The sequence below is a fragment of the Hyperolius riggenbachi genome, chromosome 11 (genome assembly GCF_040937935.1).
Source record: "Hyperolius riggenbachi isolate aHypRig1 chromosome 11, aHypRig1.pri, whole genome shotgun sequence".
NCBI classification, from domain to species: domain Eukaryota; kingdom Metazoa; phylum Chordata; class Amphibia; order Anura; family Hyperoliidae; genus Hyperolius; species Hyperolius riggenbachi.
In genome coordinates, this window is record NC_090656.1 from 76678670 (window position 1) to 76697244 (window position 18575).

Consider the following 18575-nt stretch of genomic DNA (forward strand, 5'->3'; position numbering starts at 1 on the left):
ATTGTCTCCATCAACCAAAAAGCACAATTATATCCAGCATTAGCCAATCCCCGTCGGTGCCGGATAACCGAGACTCTACTGTATGTAGAGCTGGAATTAAGATGGCATGTTCACTCCAGAGGGTTAATGGAGAGAGAAAATGGTTTGTTTTTTTTTTTTTCATCCTTATCAGTTTTGGCTGACCCTGGCACATACAATGTACAATTACTGTGGGGCATTGTTAGATTTTATTTTAATGGTTTGGTTTGGAGACTTGCCATGTTTCCAGTGCAAAGGCCTCCGTCCTCCTCATCCTGTGTGTTACCGAGCTCTGTAAACCAAGAAGCTGCATGGGGATGGGGAGGCCTAAATGTAGCTCTCTGGAAGGTCCTGAACTTTCCAAATCAACAACCAGAATCCCTGCAGAAAGTGTAACCTAAACCATCAGCAGTAACCGGCTCCAGATGTTCTCAGTAGGGGTCTCTATAAGCACTGGAAGAGCGTTTGACCTTTATGTAACTGTGTTGTGGTTCCTGCTGAGCAGCGACCTCTAGTGCACATCCCTCTAATTAGATTAAACCGATAGAAAACCTCCACATGTGTGGAAGTCAAGCTGCTACTTGGAAAATGAAAAATTTGGTTATTAGGATTCTTTTTCTGAACTGCTTCTTTAGTCTTCCAAATACCTGAGATGTTTTATTGTCCTTGGATATATTGTTTTATGCTTGACTTAAAGGACTTACGAGCTGAGTCATAGAAAAAAATTAATTACCTTAGGTGAATATCAGACCTCAGGGCAGACAATCACTGGCCCCCTTGCTGTCTACAGATGCTCCGTTAGCCTAATCCACTTATCATTAGCGGCCCCGACCCGGCCCAGGGTCGCCTTAGCTCACAACACTTAGAATCGCCACTTTAAAAGTCCTCTGCCAGTGCCTGCGCAGTTCGCATAGCCAGTACTGCGGCTGCACAGGCTTTCAGATTTGCATAAAATAACTTACTCTGCAAATCTTCAGTAAACAAATCCTGTAGCTAGGTAACGTCCTCCCTCGCTCAGCGCTGATATTCTGTGCTGAGGGGGCGCGGCTAGTGAAGGGCAGTCAGTCGTGTGGGCGGTCATGTGGTGATGCCCACATGACGTATTACAGTGTATATGGAGCAACCATGTGCCGCTCCCAGGGCTGAAAGCCTGCACAGCCGCAGTACTGGCTATGCGAGCTGCGCAGGCACTGGCAGAGGACTTTTAAAGTAGCGATTCTAAGTGTTGTGAGCTAAGGCGACCCTGGGCCGGGTCGGGGCCGCTAATGATAAGTGGATTAGGCTAACGGAGCCTCTGTAGACAGCAAGGGGGGCCAGTGATCGTCTGCCCTGAGGTCTGATATTCACCTAAGGTAATTAAATTTTTTTCTATGACTCGGCTCGTAAGTCCTTTAATCCTCAGGCCCCTTTCACACTGTGGTGATGCGTTGCGGCAATTTCCCACACCGCTGCCGCAGGGCAACGAAAGTCTATATGAGCTATTAGATTACCTGCAGTGCGCCGGAAGTGCTTGATCTGACGCAGTTCCAAAATGATGTTGCCGCACGTACTTGAGTCAACTTGGATCGGGCTGGAAGTCATGTAAGTTAATGGCGACGCAAGGTTTTCAAAATGTTGGCGGTGGTGTGACTGCATGCATGGAAGTGTATTTTTACAATACGCTTCAGCGCACCTCCGCATACCCAAAACAGGAAGTGGCCGCAAGCGCACGTCGCTTCCTGCTTGGCCGGATGCCAGAAGGGGAATACCGCATAGTAACGTGGTACTCCCTGAAAGCCTGTTTGGTGCGGTCCAATTTACAGTGTGAAACCGGTCTCATGAAAACCAGAAGTGACTCATATTTAAAGTAGTATGAAACTCTACATTTCCTCTTTGTTCTAAAAGATCATTTACAGCATGAAACCTACCACAAAAAAATTGTATTACAACAGCATTCAAACAGTTAAACACAGCCCTTTGTTCTTCAGTGGAAAGCTCCTTGCAGCTTATGGCCGCATCCGAAGAGGTGAGAAACTGAACGGCACTGAGCTGAGAAGCAGAGAGCTGAGAAATGTTCACTAAATAGATATTAATATATAAACATAGCAGTTATGCAATAAAATACAATTGCAGCTTTCAGAGCAGATTAACTGTACTTTGGGAACTTGTAATTTGTGAACAGGAAATATTACTTGATCACAAAAGCCAATATGGTAACTGTATTGGGTAAAAATGGTAGGAAAACACATTTTTATTGAAAGTAATATCAGTTTTATCCCACTTTAAAGAGAACCTGCAGCAGCATAAAAAGACTACCTGCTCCACGCCGCCTCCCGGATCCATCTGTGCTGCTCTTCGTGGCCCCGTTCTTCCTCCGATCACCGGTAGAAGAATCCAAGATGGCCGTGACCTCCTGGGTCACGACTTAGTTGATTGGAGGAGGCGGGGGAGTGAAGTGATTGGCTAGCTTTCAGAGGGGACAGCAGAGCCCATGGGGGACTGACAGTGGTAGCAGGACGACACAGAGGCATGTCATTGGGCAGAGAACATGCCTCTGTGTCCTATAATCTAAACTTAGTTCGCCTCAGGTACTCTTTAAACCTGGTACAGACTTCCCGTTTTAAAGGGATACTGAGCAGCTTGTAAAAACACAATTTGCACTTAACTGGGGCTTCCTCCAGCCCACTGTAGGCCATGAGATCCCCCAGTGTCCTCCTGGCTCCTCTCTCGGTCCCGCAGGCGGACCTGTTAATTGGCGACCTTTTCCATGTAGTATGAGAACTAAAATCTTTTCCGTGTATTCAGGCTGGTTTCACAGTGGAACGTTAAAGGGAAGGTCCAAGCAAAAAAAAGAGTTTCACTTACCTGGGGCTTCTACCAGCCCCATACAGCCATCCTGTGCCCTCGTAGTCACTCATTGCTGCTCCAGTCCCCCGCTGGCAGCTTTCTGACCTCGGAGGTCAGGGCCGAATTGCGTACATTTTTACACATTCCCGCTAGTGCAGGAACATTAACACATACATTTTTACGCGTTGGTGCAACGCGTACATTTTTGTTCCTGCACTAGCTGGAATGCGTAAAAATGTATGCAATGTGGCCCTGACCTCTGAGGTCAGAAAGCTGCCAGCGGGGGACTGGAGCAGCAGTGAGTGACTACGAGGGCACAGGATGGCTACATGGAGCTGGTAGAAGCCCCAGGTAAGTGAAACTCATTTTTTTTTTTGCTTGGACCTTCCCTTTAAAGTCCCACGTTACAGCAGCCAGTAACGCTGCCTAACTCACAGCACTGTAAAATCAATGTGCTGTTCACAGTGCCCACGTTGCGTTACATGGTAACGCAGCATGTTTAAACAAAGTGCTGCATGCTGTACGTCATACTGGGCTAAAGCTACGTTAGACTATTTGCACATGCTCAGTAATGTTGGATGAGGAGGTCTCCCCTCCTCCTCTGCGGCCAGTCACATGGCTAATTAATATTCACTGCACTGAGGAGACTCCTGGTGGGACTGTAGTGTTGTCCGGATCATGAACGAATCGTTCATTTTATCCGGATCTTTTTTGTGAGTCGAATCATCCGGATCATCACAATGAAAGATTTGGTTCACAGTGGATGTCTGTCTGGAAGAAACAGGAACATACGGAATGTACAGTGCAGGGAAAGTCCTGTCCTGCTAGTCATTTCACCCAGTCTGCTTCCCTAGTAAAATGATTCAAATGATTCAGTTCAAAGATCCTGATCTTTTCAATGATCCGATTCAAATGATCCGAATCCTTAAAAAGATCCGGACTTCCTATCGCTAATTTGGAGCAGCTGCTTTGAGAGCTGCATAACGCAGCTCAATCTGACGTCCAACTTCAACACCACCATGCGTTGCGTTAGGGGCACGTTATGCGACCATAACGTACCCTAAAACGCAACGTCTTGGTGGGAAAGTAGCCTCAAAGTCTGTTGACCCCGGGCCGGATTTGCTATAAGGCACTGTAGGCACGTGCCTACAGGCACCTGATGGAAAGGTGGCTCGTCAACCCATCCCCCCCCCTCCCTCCCTTCCTTACCCAATGGAAAGTCCAGAGCATAGCGTAAATAAGATTACTCACCCAGCTCTCTGCATTCCACTGACCAGATCTCCATTCAGCTGTGGCCACAACTAGCTACTTAATACCGAAAGTACCTCTGGCTACTTAATACTAAGAGACACCAGTAGCTACTTATGACTGACAGGGGAAGTAAGGGAGAAGTGACAGCCAGTACGCATTCTGTGCGGTTGGGGGGGGGGGGGGGGGGAGAGTTGTAGGTTCATGAAGGGGAAGTCTAAAGTGCCTGGAAATCTGTGCCTATAGGCTCCTGTAATAAACATCTGGGCCTGGTTGGCCCGTATACTAATTGTAGGTGGTAAAATTGGCCAGTGATAGGCTAATAAACATTGAATGTGTGTATGCACCCTTTGGCTACCATCTCTAGCTTGTCACTTGAATTTTGTAGCAATCTTCCTGTTGAAGGCCCTTATTTGAAACGTGTTGCTAAATATTAGACCTCAATTGCTGTTGGAAAGTAAGTTTAGTGTAGTAATGATACCCACAGTATACTGTTGGATTTTATGCAATGTCCGTTAATTAAATTTTTCTGTAGTCTGATCGCATTTTATCTCTTTGTAGAATGGCTTGGAAAACTACCCAGACGTTACGATTATTAATCGTGAAACAAAAGCAAAATCAGGAGGCGGTACTGTGTGTAAAATAAAGGTGTATGGAAAGTGGTATAACAAGAAGACCATGCGGCCCGCGAAAACACCTAAACAGTCCCAGGTACGAAATTGTATGCATCATTGATCACACGTGGGAAATTTCTTGTGGATGTCATTAGGTCTTCAGCTATTTTTCTTGACTACTAAAATGGACCACAGAACATAAGGAAAACTGAGAGAAAATTGCCCTGCGTGTTTTTATATAGAAGAACCTGCATAATTCCCTTACCTTCAAGTAATCACTAGTGCACTTTGATCTCTCAGCTGTATCAGCACAAAAATTTGGCAGTCCTCTGTAGCTAATATGTAAGCACAGTATGTTATTCCATGCAAGCAGGAAGTAGACACACTGCAGATTTATTGCAGGGGCTCTGTAAGCTGTAACAAATGTTTTTCTTTAAAGGTTATTATGCTGTTACTTATCTTTTAGAGCAGCTGGGACGTTCTGACTTCAGGTGCGCTTGGTGGATCGCTCAAATCCGCTCTTATCAGCTGAATGACAGACTGTACACACGCCCGATTTGACGTCCGAACGACCGGTCGTTTGGACGTCCGAACGACGGGTCGTTTGCACAAATCCGACGTGTGTATGTACCTTTTTTAAAGCGGGATTGTCACCATAAAAATCTAATTTCAACAGCAACTGGTCTGAGTGTATTAAGCGATAAAGATTATCACATACTTAAAGAGACTCTGTAACCTCAAAAACATCCCCTGGGGGGTACTCACCTCAAGTGGGGGAAGCCTCCGGATCCTAATGAGGCTTCCCACGCCGTCCTCTGTCCCACGGGGGTCTCGCTGCAGCCCTCCGAACAGCCGGCGACAGACCGGACTGTCAGTTCAATATTTACCTTTGCTGGCTCCAGCGGGGGCGCTGTGGTTGCTCTCGGCTCCGAACTACACGGAAATACCCGATCTCAGTCGGGTCCGCTCTACTGCGCAGGGGCCGGAAACTTGCACCTGCGCAGTAGAGCAGACCCGACGGCGATCGGGTATTTCCATGTAGTTCGGACCCGACAGCCGTCAGAGCGCCTGCGCAGGAGCCAGGAAGGTAAATATTGACGTTATCTTTCTCGGAGGGCTGCAGCGAGACCCCTGAGGGACGGAGGACGGCGTGGGAAGCCTCATTAGGATCCGGAGGCTTCCCCCACCCGAGGTGAGTACCCCCCAGGGGATCTTTTGACGTTACAGATCCTCTTTAAGGAGCACTGGCCCTTTAGAAGTCAGTGCCAAACCATTGCATGCTGGGGTTCTTTTTATCTATAATATATTCCTCCTCCATTTATTTAGCTGCTTATCTGAAACGCGATCCTCTGCTCACTTGTGTTTACAAGCAAGGCTGAGGTGACTCAGCGATTGGAGGAGAAAAGACAAAGTAAAGGGCAGACATAACATCAGGATTTAGCCTAAACTGTGGGCAAAAAAAACATGGTTCCCACAAGGACCAGAATTCTCTTCATTTACTATATGACATTCACTGAAATCAAAAAGTAGACAGTACAATACATGTGTTATGCAAGTAGATCAAGTATTTATCTACTTATGTACAGTGGCTTGCAAAAGTATTCAAACTACTTGAAGTTTTTCACATTTTGTCACATTACTGCCACAAACCTGAATCAATTTTATTGGAATTCCACGTGAAAGACTAATACAAAGTGGTGTACACGTGAGAAGTGGAACGGAAATCGTACATGATTCCAAACATTTTTTACAAATCAATAAGTGCAAAGTGGGGTGTGCGTAATTATTCAGCCCCCTGAGTCAATACTTTGTAGAACCACCTTTTGCTGCAATTACAGCTGCCAGTCTTTTAGGGTATGTCTCTACCATCTAGAGACTGAAATCCTTGTCCATTCTTCTTTGCAAAACAGCTCCAGATTAAATGGACAGCGTTTGTGAACAGCAGTTTACAGATCTTGCCACAGATTCTCGATTGGATTTAGAGCTGGACTTTGACTAGGCTATTCTAACACATGGATATGTTTTTGTTTTAAACCATTTCATTGTTGCCCTGGCTTTGTTTAGGGTCATTGTCCTGCTGGAAGGTGAACCTCCACCCCAGTCTCAAGTCTTTTGCAGTCTCCAAGAGGTTTTCTTCCAAGATTGCCCTGTATTTGGATCCATCCATCTTCCCATCAACTGACCAGTTTCCCTGTCCCTGCTGAAGAGAAGCACCCCCAAAGCATGATGATGCCACCACCATATTTGACACTGGGGATGGTGTGTTCAGAGTGATGTGCAGTGTTCGTTTTCTGCCACACATAGCGTTTTGCATTTTGGCCAAAAAGTTCCATTTTGGTCTCATCTGACCAGAGCACCTTCTTCCGCATGTTTTCTGTGTCCCCCACATGGCTTGTGGCAAACTGCAAATGGAATTTCCTATGCTTTTCTGTTCACAATGGCTTTCTTCTTGCCACTCTTCCATAAAGGCCAACTTTGTGCAGTGCACGACTAATAGTTGTCCTATGGACAGATTCCCCCACCTGAGCTGTAGATCTCTGCAGCTCGTCCAGAGTCACCATGGGCCACTTGACTGCATTTGTGATCAGTGCTCTTCTTGTTCGGCCTGTGAGTGTAGGTGGACGGCCTTGTCTTGGTAGGTTTACAGTTGTGCCATACTCCTTCCATTTCTGAATAATCGCTTGAACAGTGCTCCGTGGGATGTTCAAGGCTTTGGAAATCTTTTTGTAGCCTAAGCCTGCTTTAAATTTCTCAATAACTTGATCCCTGACCTGTCTGGTGTGTTCTTTGGACTTCACGGTGTTGTTGCTCCTAATATTCTCTTAGACAACCTCTGAGGCCGTCACAGAGCAGTTATATTTGTACTGACATTAGACTACACACAGGTGCACTCTGTTTAGTCATTAGCACTCATCCGGCAATGTCTATGGGCAACTGACTGCACTCGGGTCAAAGGGGGCCGAATAATTACACACACCCTACTTTGCAGTTATTGATTTGTAAAAAATGTTTGGAATCGTGTATGATTTTTGTTCCACTTCTCTCGTGTAGACCACTTTGTGTTGGTCTTTCACGTGGAATTCCAATAAAGTTGATTCATGTTTTTGGCAGTAATGTGACAAAATGTGGAAAACTTCAAGGGGGCCGAATACATTTGCAAACCACTGTGTTTTTGTTTTTTTTCCCCCTGGCATAGTATGGCTAATCCTACTGCGTAAAAGGGCGCCTGAAGTGAGACGGCTATGGAGGCTGCCATACTTATTTCCTTATAAACAATACCAGTTGCCTGGCAGTCCAGCTGATCTTTCAGGCATCAGAAGTGTCTGAAACACACACCTGAAATGAGCATGGGGCAAAGCCAGTCAGAAACATCTGATCTGCATGACTAAAAATATTAGAGGCAGAGGATCAGCAGGGCAGCCAGGAAATTTGCACTGTTTAAAAGGAAATAAATGTCAGCCGCCATATCCCTCTCCCTTCATGTGTGCTCTAAAGCAAACCTGTGAAGTTTGCAAAAGCGGTTTTAAGATATTTACCTCAGGACAGGGGCGTAACTAGACATCACTGGGCCCCCCTGCGAAACATTGGATAGGGGCCCCCCACCCCCCGCAAAACTTTGGATGGGGGCCCCCACCCCCCTCGCTTTCTGCACAGGAAAACTGAGGACCAATGTGTTTTCCCCATGCAGATAAAAACACTTAGACTTAAAGGAAATGTCAGGCCATCTATGCTACCCCCAGATGTACTTACACGGGCTTCCTCCAGCCCCTTGCAGCCGACAAGTCCCTAGTTGCAGCTCTGCTCCCAGTACATACATACATACACACACAGCTGTATTATTTTACTACATGAGAGCACATGCTATATGGAGGAACAACAATGACATGCTGAACATAAGATTTTATTATTCACTGTAATGCTGGGTTTACACCGTGACCATACAATTTTCTGTTAGATTTACCTGCCAGATAGATAAAGTTCAACATGTTGGAAATGTATCTATCATACGACCTATCTGCAGAGTAATTAGGCATTGTTCTACTCAGCAGGGGATAAACAGAAGACAATGCACCAAAGATAATGACCATTCTCTACAGAAAATAATCTAATTATGCATTCTAACAGAAAAATCTAACAGAAGAATGTAACGGAAAATTGTATAGTGTAAACCCAGCATAACTTTGGCAAAACAATCAGAATGTCACTGATTGATACTGTTATTACAAGATCTTGGACCATGAGACAACAAGCTCTCAATGAAGCAGCAACAGTAAAGACATCAATCGCCACCCCATTGTGTTGTAAAAGTAATTCGAGGCCATAAGGTCAGCATGTGTGATAAGAATCTAGGAATCCTTTCAGAGTGAAAGCAAGGAGTTTAAGGGAAAGTGTACAACTTTTTTTTTCAAAATGTTTGGTTTTAAGGTTGTACTTGAAATCATCAGAACTTTGTAGCAGTGGGAGACAGATGTTTTTTACGAACCCTAGGGAGCAGGGACAGTGTACAAATTCCAAAGTGTGTATGAGTCCTTATCTGTGTGGTGGACACATGCAGTCAATATAACAATGGTGCGAGAGCAGAATATGTTTTTTTTTTCTCCATGCCCTTAGCTGTCAGTCTCTCAAACTTTTTCCCCCACGGGCCCCCTGTGGCTATTTGGCCCCCCTGCGGAGGCATCCCTTGCAGGGTCTATTGTTACGCCCCTGCCTCAGGAGGTGGAAGCCTCTGGATCCTAGAGGGGCTTCCCCAGTCCTCTTCAGACAGGCTGATCCAGTGTTGAGAACCCTGAAGTGTGGTTGAGCTGATCCAGTAATGAGAACCCTGAAGTGTGGTTGATTTCAGTATCCCATCTTTTGGAAAATGCCGTAGTGCACTGCCTGCTTCTCTTATAACCACTGTAGACTTTGCATGCTAAACTAGTTTTTACAGTTCTGTGGTGCATCAAACCGCACAAGGCTAGCCACTGGAATGGTGCAAATGATGCTAGTTCTGATCCCTGTGAAATGGGACAAGGTGGTGAATGATTGATATTGGTTAGATAGCATCCGTTTACTAGTGAATGCCTACAGTACTTTAACTCTGTAAAGATTTGTTGAATGTTTCTAGTACACAGAATCCATAGTTTTTTGTATTAAGAAGTTAGCGCATACAGTCTGCACCACTCATTCCACTGACATGGTTTGTAAGTAGGTTAATTATAACCTCTAGGTTCCATATGTACATCCTCAATATAGATACGTGTTATTAGTACTTGCAGTCCGCGGCATTCATCCAATTAGCAGGAAAAAAAACATTTTTAGGTTAGTAATTATAACCTCCAGGTGATTCATATTTTTATCCACATACACAAATCCAGATTATGAAATCTACACTCAAAGGTTAATTATATGGTAACATCCAAGGATCCGGGCGTACGTTGTGTGAATCAATAGGTCCATTTCATCATAGAAACAAAAGTAGGCATGGTTGGCCATATAAGCTAATCTTAGGAGCATCTAGATTACTCTCTAGATCAGGAGTGTCAAACTAAAGTACAAAGTGTTCCAGAATTGAGCACTGGGACCAAGTTGCAGGCTTAAAGGTCAAGGAGCGGGGAGGGGGGGTGGCATTAGACACCAGGGAACTTCATAAGGGAGGGGGGGTTGCCACTGTACATTAAACGAAACCTAAGCTCATTAAAAAAAGCCAGTTTAGTTATACCGACCCCCTGCAGCTGCCCTGTGCCTGCGCCAGGACAAAGTGATCCTAAGGTCCCCTGCAACAACCCACTTTAGCTTCTGGCAACTCAGCAAGTTGATGGTCACTGCGCCTGGCCATGCGTGTTCTCGATTGAATGAGTTTAGTTCCTTTTAATGTCTACTGGCCACCTCCCTCCCTTATAAAATTCTCTGGTGTCTAATGCTGCCCCCCCCCCCTTCCTCCCATTTCATCCTCTATACAGTTCCCTGATGTCTAATACCTTCCTCCTCTATATATAGTTCTTTGGTTTCTATTGCCCTACCCTCTTCCCCTAATACAGTTTGCTGGGGTCTAGTAGCCCTCTTGCCTCGCCTATACAGTTCCCTAATGTCTAATGGTCCTCCTTCCCTCTCTCCCCTATACACATCTCTGGTGTTTAGTGGTCCTCCATCCCCTATACAGTTCCCATTGTGTCTGGTGGTATAGAGTGGACCAAACATAATGCAAAGTGGGGAAACCAGTTGGGGGCCAAATTTGATGGGGAGCCAGAGTTTGACTTGTAAGCTCACAAGAGTAGAGAGTTCCCCCACTAATGTCTCGCGTTTGTTCTGTACTCATTGTATCAAGTGAACGTATGTCTATTGCTGGATGATTTTATACCACTCATGAATATATAGAGAAATGCACTGTGACCTCCTTGATTGCCCAAGCAAGATGCATGACCTCCACTCAGAGCCTGAGATTTGGAAACCCTACATCAAATCTGCATATAACATATTTGCTTACGGTTATTGAGACTGGCATCACCTTACACCATTTTTTGTGTTTGTTTTGTAACAGGAGTTTGCTGTACAACCAGAAAAATCCCAGCTGTGTACGCTATATCACGCACTCTATCATTTCAAGTACCACATATATCTCAAATGCAAAGATGGGGTAAGTGCTTTTTGGTTTTATTGCAGGAGTGCAGCAAGGGGTACAGATGGGCGGTGCAGCACCATGCCATGGCTCCTTCAGGTGGTTTTCCATTCTGATTTTGCCACTACAATACACTGCAGCTCAGACTCCTCTGATGGTCCAGTCTGCGCAAGAGAAGTGTGCCTTCTAAGAATCTCTCTCTGGCAGCCGCCGGAGATGCATAGAGGGCGCACTCCTCTTGCGCAGACTGGCCGCGACTGGCTTACGTTGCGGGACCCGGTACCGGAGCTGGAGAAGGCTGAGGACGGCAGGGGGTGGGAGCGATCCTTGCAGATGGGGCTGGAGGAAGCCCCAGGTATGTATACAACTTTTATGGTTAATGGTCTCTGGTATACTTCAACCATTACACTATCCAGCCACTTTACTGCACAAATTAAAATCTAAACTAAAATCCAAAAATCACACATGCAAAATCAGAGTGAGTCTCAATTACATGTTTAAGAACTTGCAGGTTTTTTTTTGTTTGCGATTCCATCAGTCTGAAAAATAAATAAGTCCCTGAAGCATAATATCGCACACCATATTTGATTCGCCTTGGACCTACAGACAGTAGTAAGTGTTTAAACACGTGCTGCACAAGAAGCATTGCCCACTGACAACCAGTCGTTTTCTGGAGACACAAATGTGTGGTCCCAGCCATACTCTTTAATACACCACTAAAGCTGTGTAGTTTGTAAGTGAAAGTAAGCATGACAGGCACAAGTGAAGTGGACAGCTCAGTGAAGTTCTGCAAAATGACACCTGGGCACAATGGAAGCTGTAATGTATTCCAGCTTTAATGATTTCAGTTTAAACAGTAGTTGGTAGTGTGGCATTTTTAGTGCATAAAGTGGTGGTAAACTCTAAGGGCCCATTCACACTCAAAAGCTCAAAACGCCGGAGATTTTTGCTGGCGTTTTGCGAGAGTTATTTCCCCGCGATTTCACGTGGAAAAATCACTAAACACTGTAGCGATTTTTTTCCGCAATCCGTGTAGCGCTTCTATAGCACTGAAACGTGATCACTGGAAAATCGCCTTAAAATGGTGCAGGCGACGTGTTTGCGTTTTGCGGCGATTAGCGCAAATCGCCCAAGTAAGAATGGGCCCATAGGGTTTTATTACACTAGTGCTTTTAAAAAGCGCTAGCGTTTGAGCGGTTTGCCAAAATCGTGGCAAAACGCTCTAAAGGTGGCAACTTTTTTGGTACAATTTTATATTTTATTTTATTTATTTATTTTATTAGATAATTTAGTTCGATTATTCCGTTAGATCGAATATAAAGATTTTTTCCAACACGTCCGATCTGATTTTTCTCAAAAAAATGGAATAATAGTTGGACTTTCTTGATCGAAAGAAAAAAATATTTTCAACTTTCATTCGGTTCGATCCTTTAGATCGAATAAACAGGAAAATCAAATGTTTTTATTGTATCGTGTATGGGTACCATAACTCATTAAAGTTTTTTTTTTTTTTTTTTGTTTTTTAGATTTTCATTTTCTAAAGAAATATTGAAGAGGCCCTGCTTTACAATTTTTATTTTTTTTTTAATTGGTCAAGTGTAAAAACCTTTTAAGGTGGCCATACACTCGTAAGATTAGCAGCAGATAGAGCATCAGATAGATTTCTGATCTATCTGAAGTGCTTAGGAACATTTTTTACTAGGAACAGATTTCCAATAGATTTCAGTATGAAATCTATTGAAAATCGATCTGATGGCATTTTTTTGCCATCAGATTTCCATTAGGTCCAATGCAAAATGATAAGCAATCTCAACAGATCGACCTAGATTTTCCAGCATGTCAGATCGATTGAAATTGATCGAAATCGGCCGCAAATCGATCGATTGGTCAATCTATTTGCCATCAATTGATCTATCGATCGGCCGCTAATCGGCTCAGTGTATGGGACCCTTTACACTTCACATTTTATACTGGTTCTCTTTTTGCCTTATCTTAATTGTGCTGCAGCTAAGATATAAGTACACTGCATGGGGGAGGAGCATGGCGGAAGGAGCAGGGCCACCCTGATGAAATCTTTCCTGGAGTCAGCAGGAATGGTCCTACTTTGTAGTTTTAAAAACTCACCAGTACAGTCCTTCCTCCTTGCAGAGCCTTTCAGAAGGCAGTTCTGCACAGCTGCTGCTGTGAGGAGCAGTTTGTCCCAGACGCAGCCCAGCCATTACCTGGTCTGTTCAATTAACAGCTCCAAGTATATCATCTTTATAGTCTGTTTTCTCCTTCTCTCCTGACTAATTCAAATCGCTTTAAACTAACCGCTGATTAGAGTGTTTGCTTCAAACTCCTGTACACAATAGAAATCAGACAAAAAGAAGTGGGAAACCTTATGCTGGGTACACACGTTGCGATTTCCCGCTCGATCCACGGGATAGATTGGATCGATTCGATTATTTCCGACATGTTCGATCGGGTTTCGATGGATACAGCCGCCGATTTTGCTGGTTAAGTATGCAAAATCGACGGCTGTATCGATCGAAACCCGATCGAGCATGTCTGAAATAATTGAAACGATCCCGTGGATCGAGCGGGAAATTGCAACTTGTGTACCCAGCATTAGTTGCGTTCCCTTTTCTTACTAGAAAATTCCTATCCTATAAAGTGCTTCTTTCAAACTCTGTCAAATCCGTTTTTAAGGTCCTCCACACCAACAACACCCCCCCCCCCCCCCCCCCCAGCGGGAAGTGGTGGGGGAGAGGGGACGGGAGTGATCTCTCTCTGCTGTTGCAGGGGTAGCCAGCTGGGCCTCTACTTTCTCGAACTATTGTCTACTTAGTCCGACACACTTTGATCTGAATGGGCTGACACCATATCGGATTTTATCCGCCAACAATACCGTCAGTGGCAGCCATTACAGTATATTCCTTGTTGGACTATGCCAGACATCAGGAGCTGGGCACTGTTGGACCAAGTGTGACAGTGGATTGAAAAGGGTCAAGTAAATCATAAGGCTGTGGAAAAGGACCATAATAATATACAACATTTTTGATTGATCTGCTTGAATGGTGAAAAATGTGTTTGGTGTAAAAAATAAATAAATAAAAAAAATTATATTTGCAAACATTTGTCCCCCCTCACTAACGGTTTATTTTGTATATACCCCCTTATTACATTTTACACATATACATGTATGGTTTGCAAGTTTGTTGTTTGTTTATATGTACTTGAAACTCTAAAGAGGAACATTATGTTAATTTATATTCAGAAAAGATTTTTGCTTAGAAAAATTAGGGAGGCGCGGTCTTGCTTGGGGGGGGGGGGGGGGGGAGTACCTGCTGCACAAAAAAATGTATTTTGTCCTCGTTTCTTAACATTTCCTATCAGCCTGCTCACTCTGTCAGGCACAACCACTCTCCCCCCGCAGGGGCAGAGTGTTTGATGTAGCGGAAGTCATGCCCCACTAGTGACCATTGGCCTATCATGGCTGTTGGTGTCTTATGGGAAGGCATAACTTCAGACTGTCGGAGTGGAGAAGTGAGTTGGTAGCTGGGGGTCACTAAGCAGGACATGAGGATCTATGAGTTGGTGCAGTAGATATTTTATTCATTTTGCAAAAAAAAAAAAATACTAACATACAGTAATTGATTTAAAATAATGTTCTATTTTATGCATATAAAAACTGGTACCAAACTTGACCTTTAGGGCATATTCACAATGGGATGTTGCATTTTTAATGCGCCATTAAAGTCACAATGGCTTCAATTCATCAAGCATTACCGCATTCGGTAATGCTAAAAACAGCTGACTTAAGGGAGCACTTTAGAAAATGTTAATTCATCAAAGCTGTTACCGAATGAGAAGCTGAAATGACACAGCAATGAGATAAATTACCGACATGTGCTCAACAAATGTTAATTCATCAAGGTTCCCACATTCGCTAACACATTCGGTGTTTATCTCAAGCTCTCCCCTGTCGTTACAGGCTTCGAAAGCCTTCTGTGTGAATGTTTTCATGATAAGCAGGAGCAGGCAGCCAATAGAAACAGCCCATGTTCTCCTGCAAGTGCCGCTGATAGGTCACACAGGCTTCTCCACACAAGCTTTCAGACCCCCCAAGCAGTGAGCAGAGAGAACGGGTCAAAATATATCCCCAGATTCCCTTCGGTGGTGTAACCCTTTCAGGCCCTGTTTGATAATGCAAAGATGCTGGTGGTGAAATCACCAAGCATGACATTTGTAATGTCTCCAGGAAGTTCATCTACGTTGTGGCAAATAAATAAAATGTTAAGAAAGACTGATGGACAGATTCAGAGCAGCAGAGGCAGTACAAGTAACAGTAACTATAACACGTTTACATGTAAAGGGATGTCTGGATGCCTTCTATTGTTATCAGCTTGTAACAACACAGAGACATTCCAAGCTGCTCTGCACCACTCTGCTGTTATCAAACAGCCTTTGATGAATTGAAGCCTAGTAGTTCGGTAACTTAACGAACCTCTACCGCACATGGGAAAATATTGATGAATTAGCACAGTGAAGTGTAAAATACCGAATGCGGTATTTTAAGGACTGGGGTTTTGTTATCGAACACCCTTTGATGAATTGAAGCCAATGTGTCTGCATTTAGAGGTAACGCACTTTAAGCAGTGCGTTACCACAACACAACATTTTCAATGCGACTTTAATGTCGCGCTGTGAACGGCCCATAGGATTATCATTGCAGTGCGGTAAGCTGCGTTCTGCAACGTGGCACTGTGAATGCGACCTTAATTTAAAAATGCGTTTTAGAACGTGACCTTGTATATTCCTTAAAAGTAATTATATAATTTTTTTTCCCCTCCTTGAACAGGTAACGACTGCTCAGAAATCAAATCGGGACCTACAAAAACCAGAGCTTGTAAACCACTGTCTGAAGAATATGAAGTGGGTGGAGGAGCTCTTTGAAAAATTTGGTGAACTCTTGAGTCGGGTACAGCAGACATGCTCTTAAATCCTGGCCTGTTCCTATCTTTCTCCTCAGTCCAACCCTACCAAGTCTACCCCCTGTTCTCCTTCCCCCTGTATATCCCCCGTGAGCAGTAACCTACTGCAAAAGGAGACAACTAAAATTTGGAACTGACTTTATACATGACAAGCTGTAGACTGTTGAAGAATGCACAGCACGGCCTCCCTTACCCAAGGACGATTCGCTGGCAAACCATAACCCACCAGACACATCTGGGCGACAAATGGCACGTTGTCTTTACACCCTTTTTTTTTTTTGTTTTTTATTTTATTTTTTTATAAACTATTGGGTAATGCTTTTTCAATGGCAAAAAAAATGATACAGCATGCACTAAATTATAGATTGACTTTATACTATAGCGTTAACACTTATCCTGCTTTTACTACAATTTTGTTTTTGTTGCTCCTGCAGCTGTAAAAACTCACTTCTCCTCCTCATCCGACTTCACATCTACTAAGGAAAAATAAATTGTTTAAGGTGGAGGTACAAGAACAATACATACTTTTTTTTTTTTTCATTTCCAGTCTGCCGCCTACATAGGATATTGTACATTTTGTAAAACAGAGTTTTGCGATACATCCTGTTTAAAGAAAAAAAAATTAAAAAAATTAGCCACCAGAAAAAAAAAATAGAAGATGAAGATAAATCATGCTTTACGGACTCCTTTTATGAATTTTTGTTTTTGGTTCAGGAGACTGAACGCGGAGTTGGTGCAATCCTTTGACTGCTTTTTGTGTCAAATTATATTATAATGGATGAAAAAAAAAAAGACGTTAACTATTTTCCCTGTTTTGAAGAAAGCTATTTTTTTCCTTTATACTATGTTTTTTCTTTAAAAAAAAAAATCAATTGTACATTTTATCTCACGAATAGTTGTATTTTTCACAGAGAAAATATTGTGGTTAAAATTCTGTTTCCTGGATCTTTGTAATAATACACCTCCCATTCTTGTTTTTCATTTTAGGGGTTTTTTGTTCCCGTCAGTCTTTCATTACTCCCATGTTGATTTCACGTTGTATGCAATATACCTTTAAAAGCAATGCTTCTCCCCCTCCTCTTCCCACCTAGATGTTAGCTGCAGTGTTAACCGGCAAAAATGTATAGCGGGTTACTATAGTTTTTACAATGTAGACAATGCAACCATTTTTTTCTGATCCTTGGAAATAAATTACTTACTAAACATGGATTTGGGTAATGTAGCATTGTTAAGTAAAAAAACAAAAAAATCTAGCACTGGGTTCAACTCTCCCCATGTTATTGCTGTTGAAGATTATTCATATTATAGTGAAACTCCTAACTAAATGTGTTTTTTGTTTTGTTTTTTTAGATTCAGATTGGGAGGTAATAGAAATAGATAATTAATAATAAATAAAATACTTAATAAATTACTAAGTATTTGCCGCCGTATAAGATGCACTTTTTCTCCCCAAAAATATGGGGAGAAAAAGTCCCTGCATCTTATACGGCGTATAATGAAAATCACAAACGCCCGCTGATATGAACCGCTGCAACCTCGAGGGCTCCCTGCATTGTGATTCCTGCTTCCCTGTGCATATGTAGGAGAAGCAGCAGTGTCTCGCCTCATCCATGGCTCCAGTGGGCAACACAGACCTCTGGTCTTCACTGCTCCCCTAGTGATGGCTACTACTGATCGCATCATCAGTAGAAGCCATCACTAGTGAAAGCCACGCAGGAGACGAGGTCTGTGTTCCCCACTGGAGCCATGGATAAGGCGAAACACTGCTGCTTTTGGGGGGCAGAGCAGGCTGCATGGGGGACAGAAGGGGCCACATTGGTGACAGAGGGGTATACAGGAGGACACAGTAGTTGGGGGAAAACATGTGCAAGACGCTCCTGGACCATGGATGTACCAGGTTTAGCATCCTAGGTTTTGCATTATATACGGCGGCAAATACAACAATTAGTAATAGTAAACCGTATGACACATCATTGGATTGAACATTGAATAGAAATGGCATTTCTAATGTTATAAAAGTTATCAGCTGCAACACTCTTAAAACTTCCTCTCTAGGCAGGTAGAATCCCTTTATAGTAAACTCCAAGGGACTGAGCAAAGTAGTGTATTACATGTATATCAGAAATTTACTATGCTCATACTGAAGCACATAAAATATACCGTACTACTGTATCTTAATGCAGTCAATAATTGGGAGTCATTTTTTTCTTTTCAATGCTTCAGCAAGTGAACGCTGTGTCTAAGCTGGAACAAACGTCACAGTGCTCAATATGCAGGGATTTGCATGCAATAATA

The 18575-nt window shown here is 43.5% G+C and overlaps 1 protein-coding gene across 1 annotated transcript in view; it reads left to right on the forward strand.

The window, feature by feature from the left end:
- Nucleotides 1–17489, forward strand: part of QSER1 (glutamine and serine rich 1) — a 157332-nt gene extending 139843 nt beyond the window's left edge. Inside the window, exons 11-13 of the mRNA XM_068260999.1 lie at nt 4654–4803; nt 11227–11322; nt 16148–17489. Coding sequence (XP_068117100.1) covers nt 4654–4803; nt 11227–11322; nt 16148–16288 — 387 coding nt within the window. The 3' untranslated portion in view covers nt 16289–17489. The remainder of the gene's footprint in view (nt 1–4653; nt 4804–11226; nt 11323–16147) is intronic.
- Nucleotides 17490–18575: the final 1086 nt, after the last annotated feature.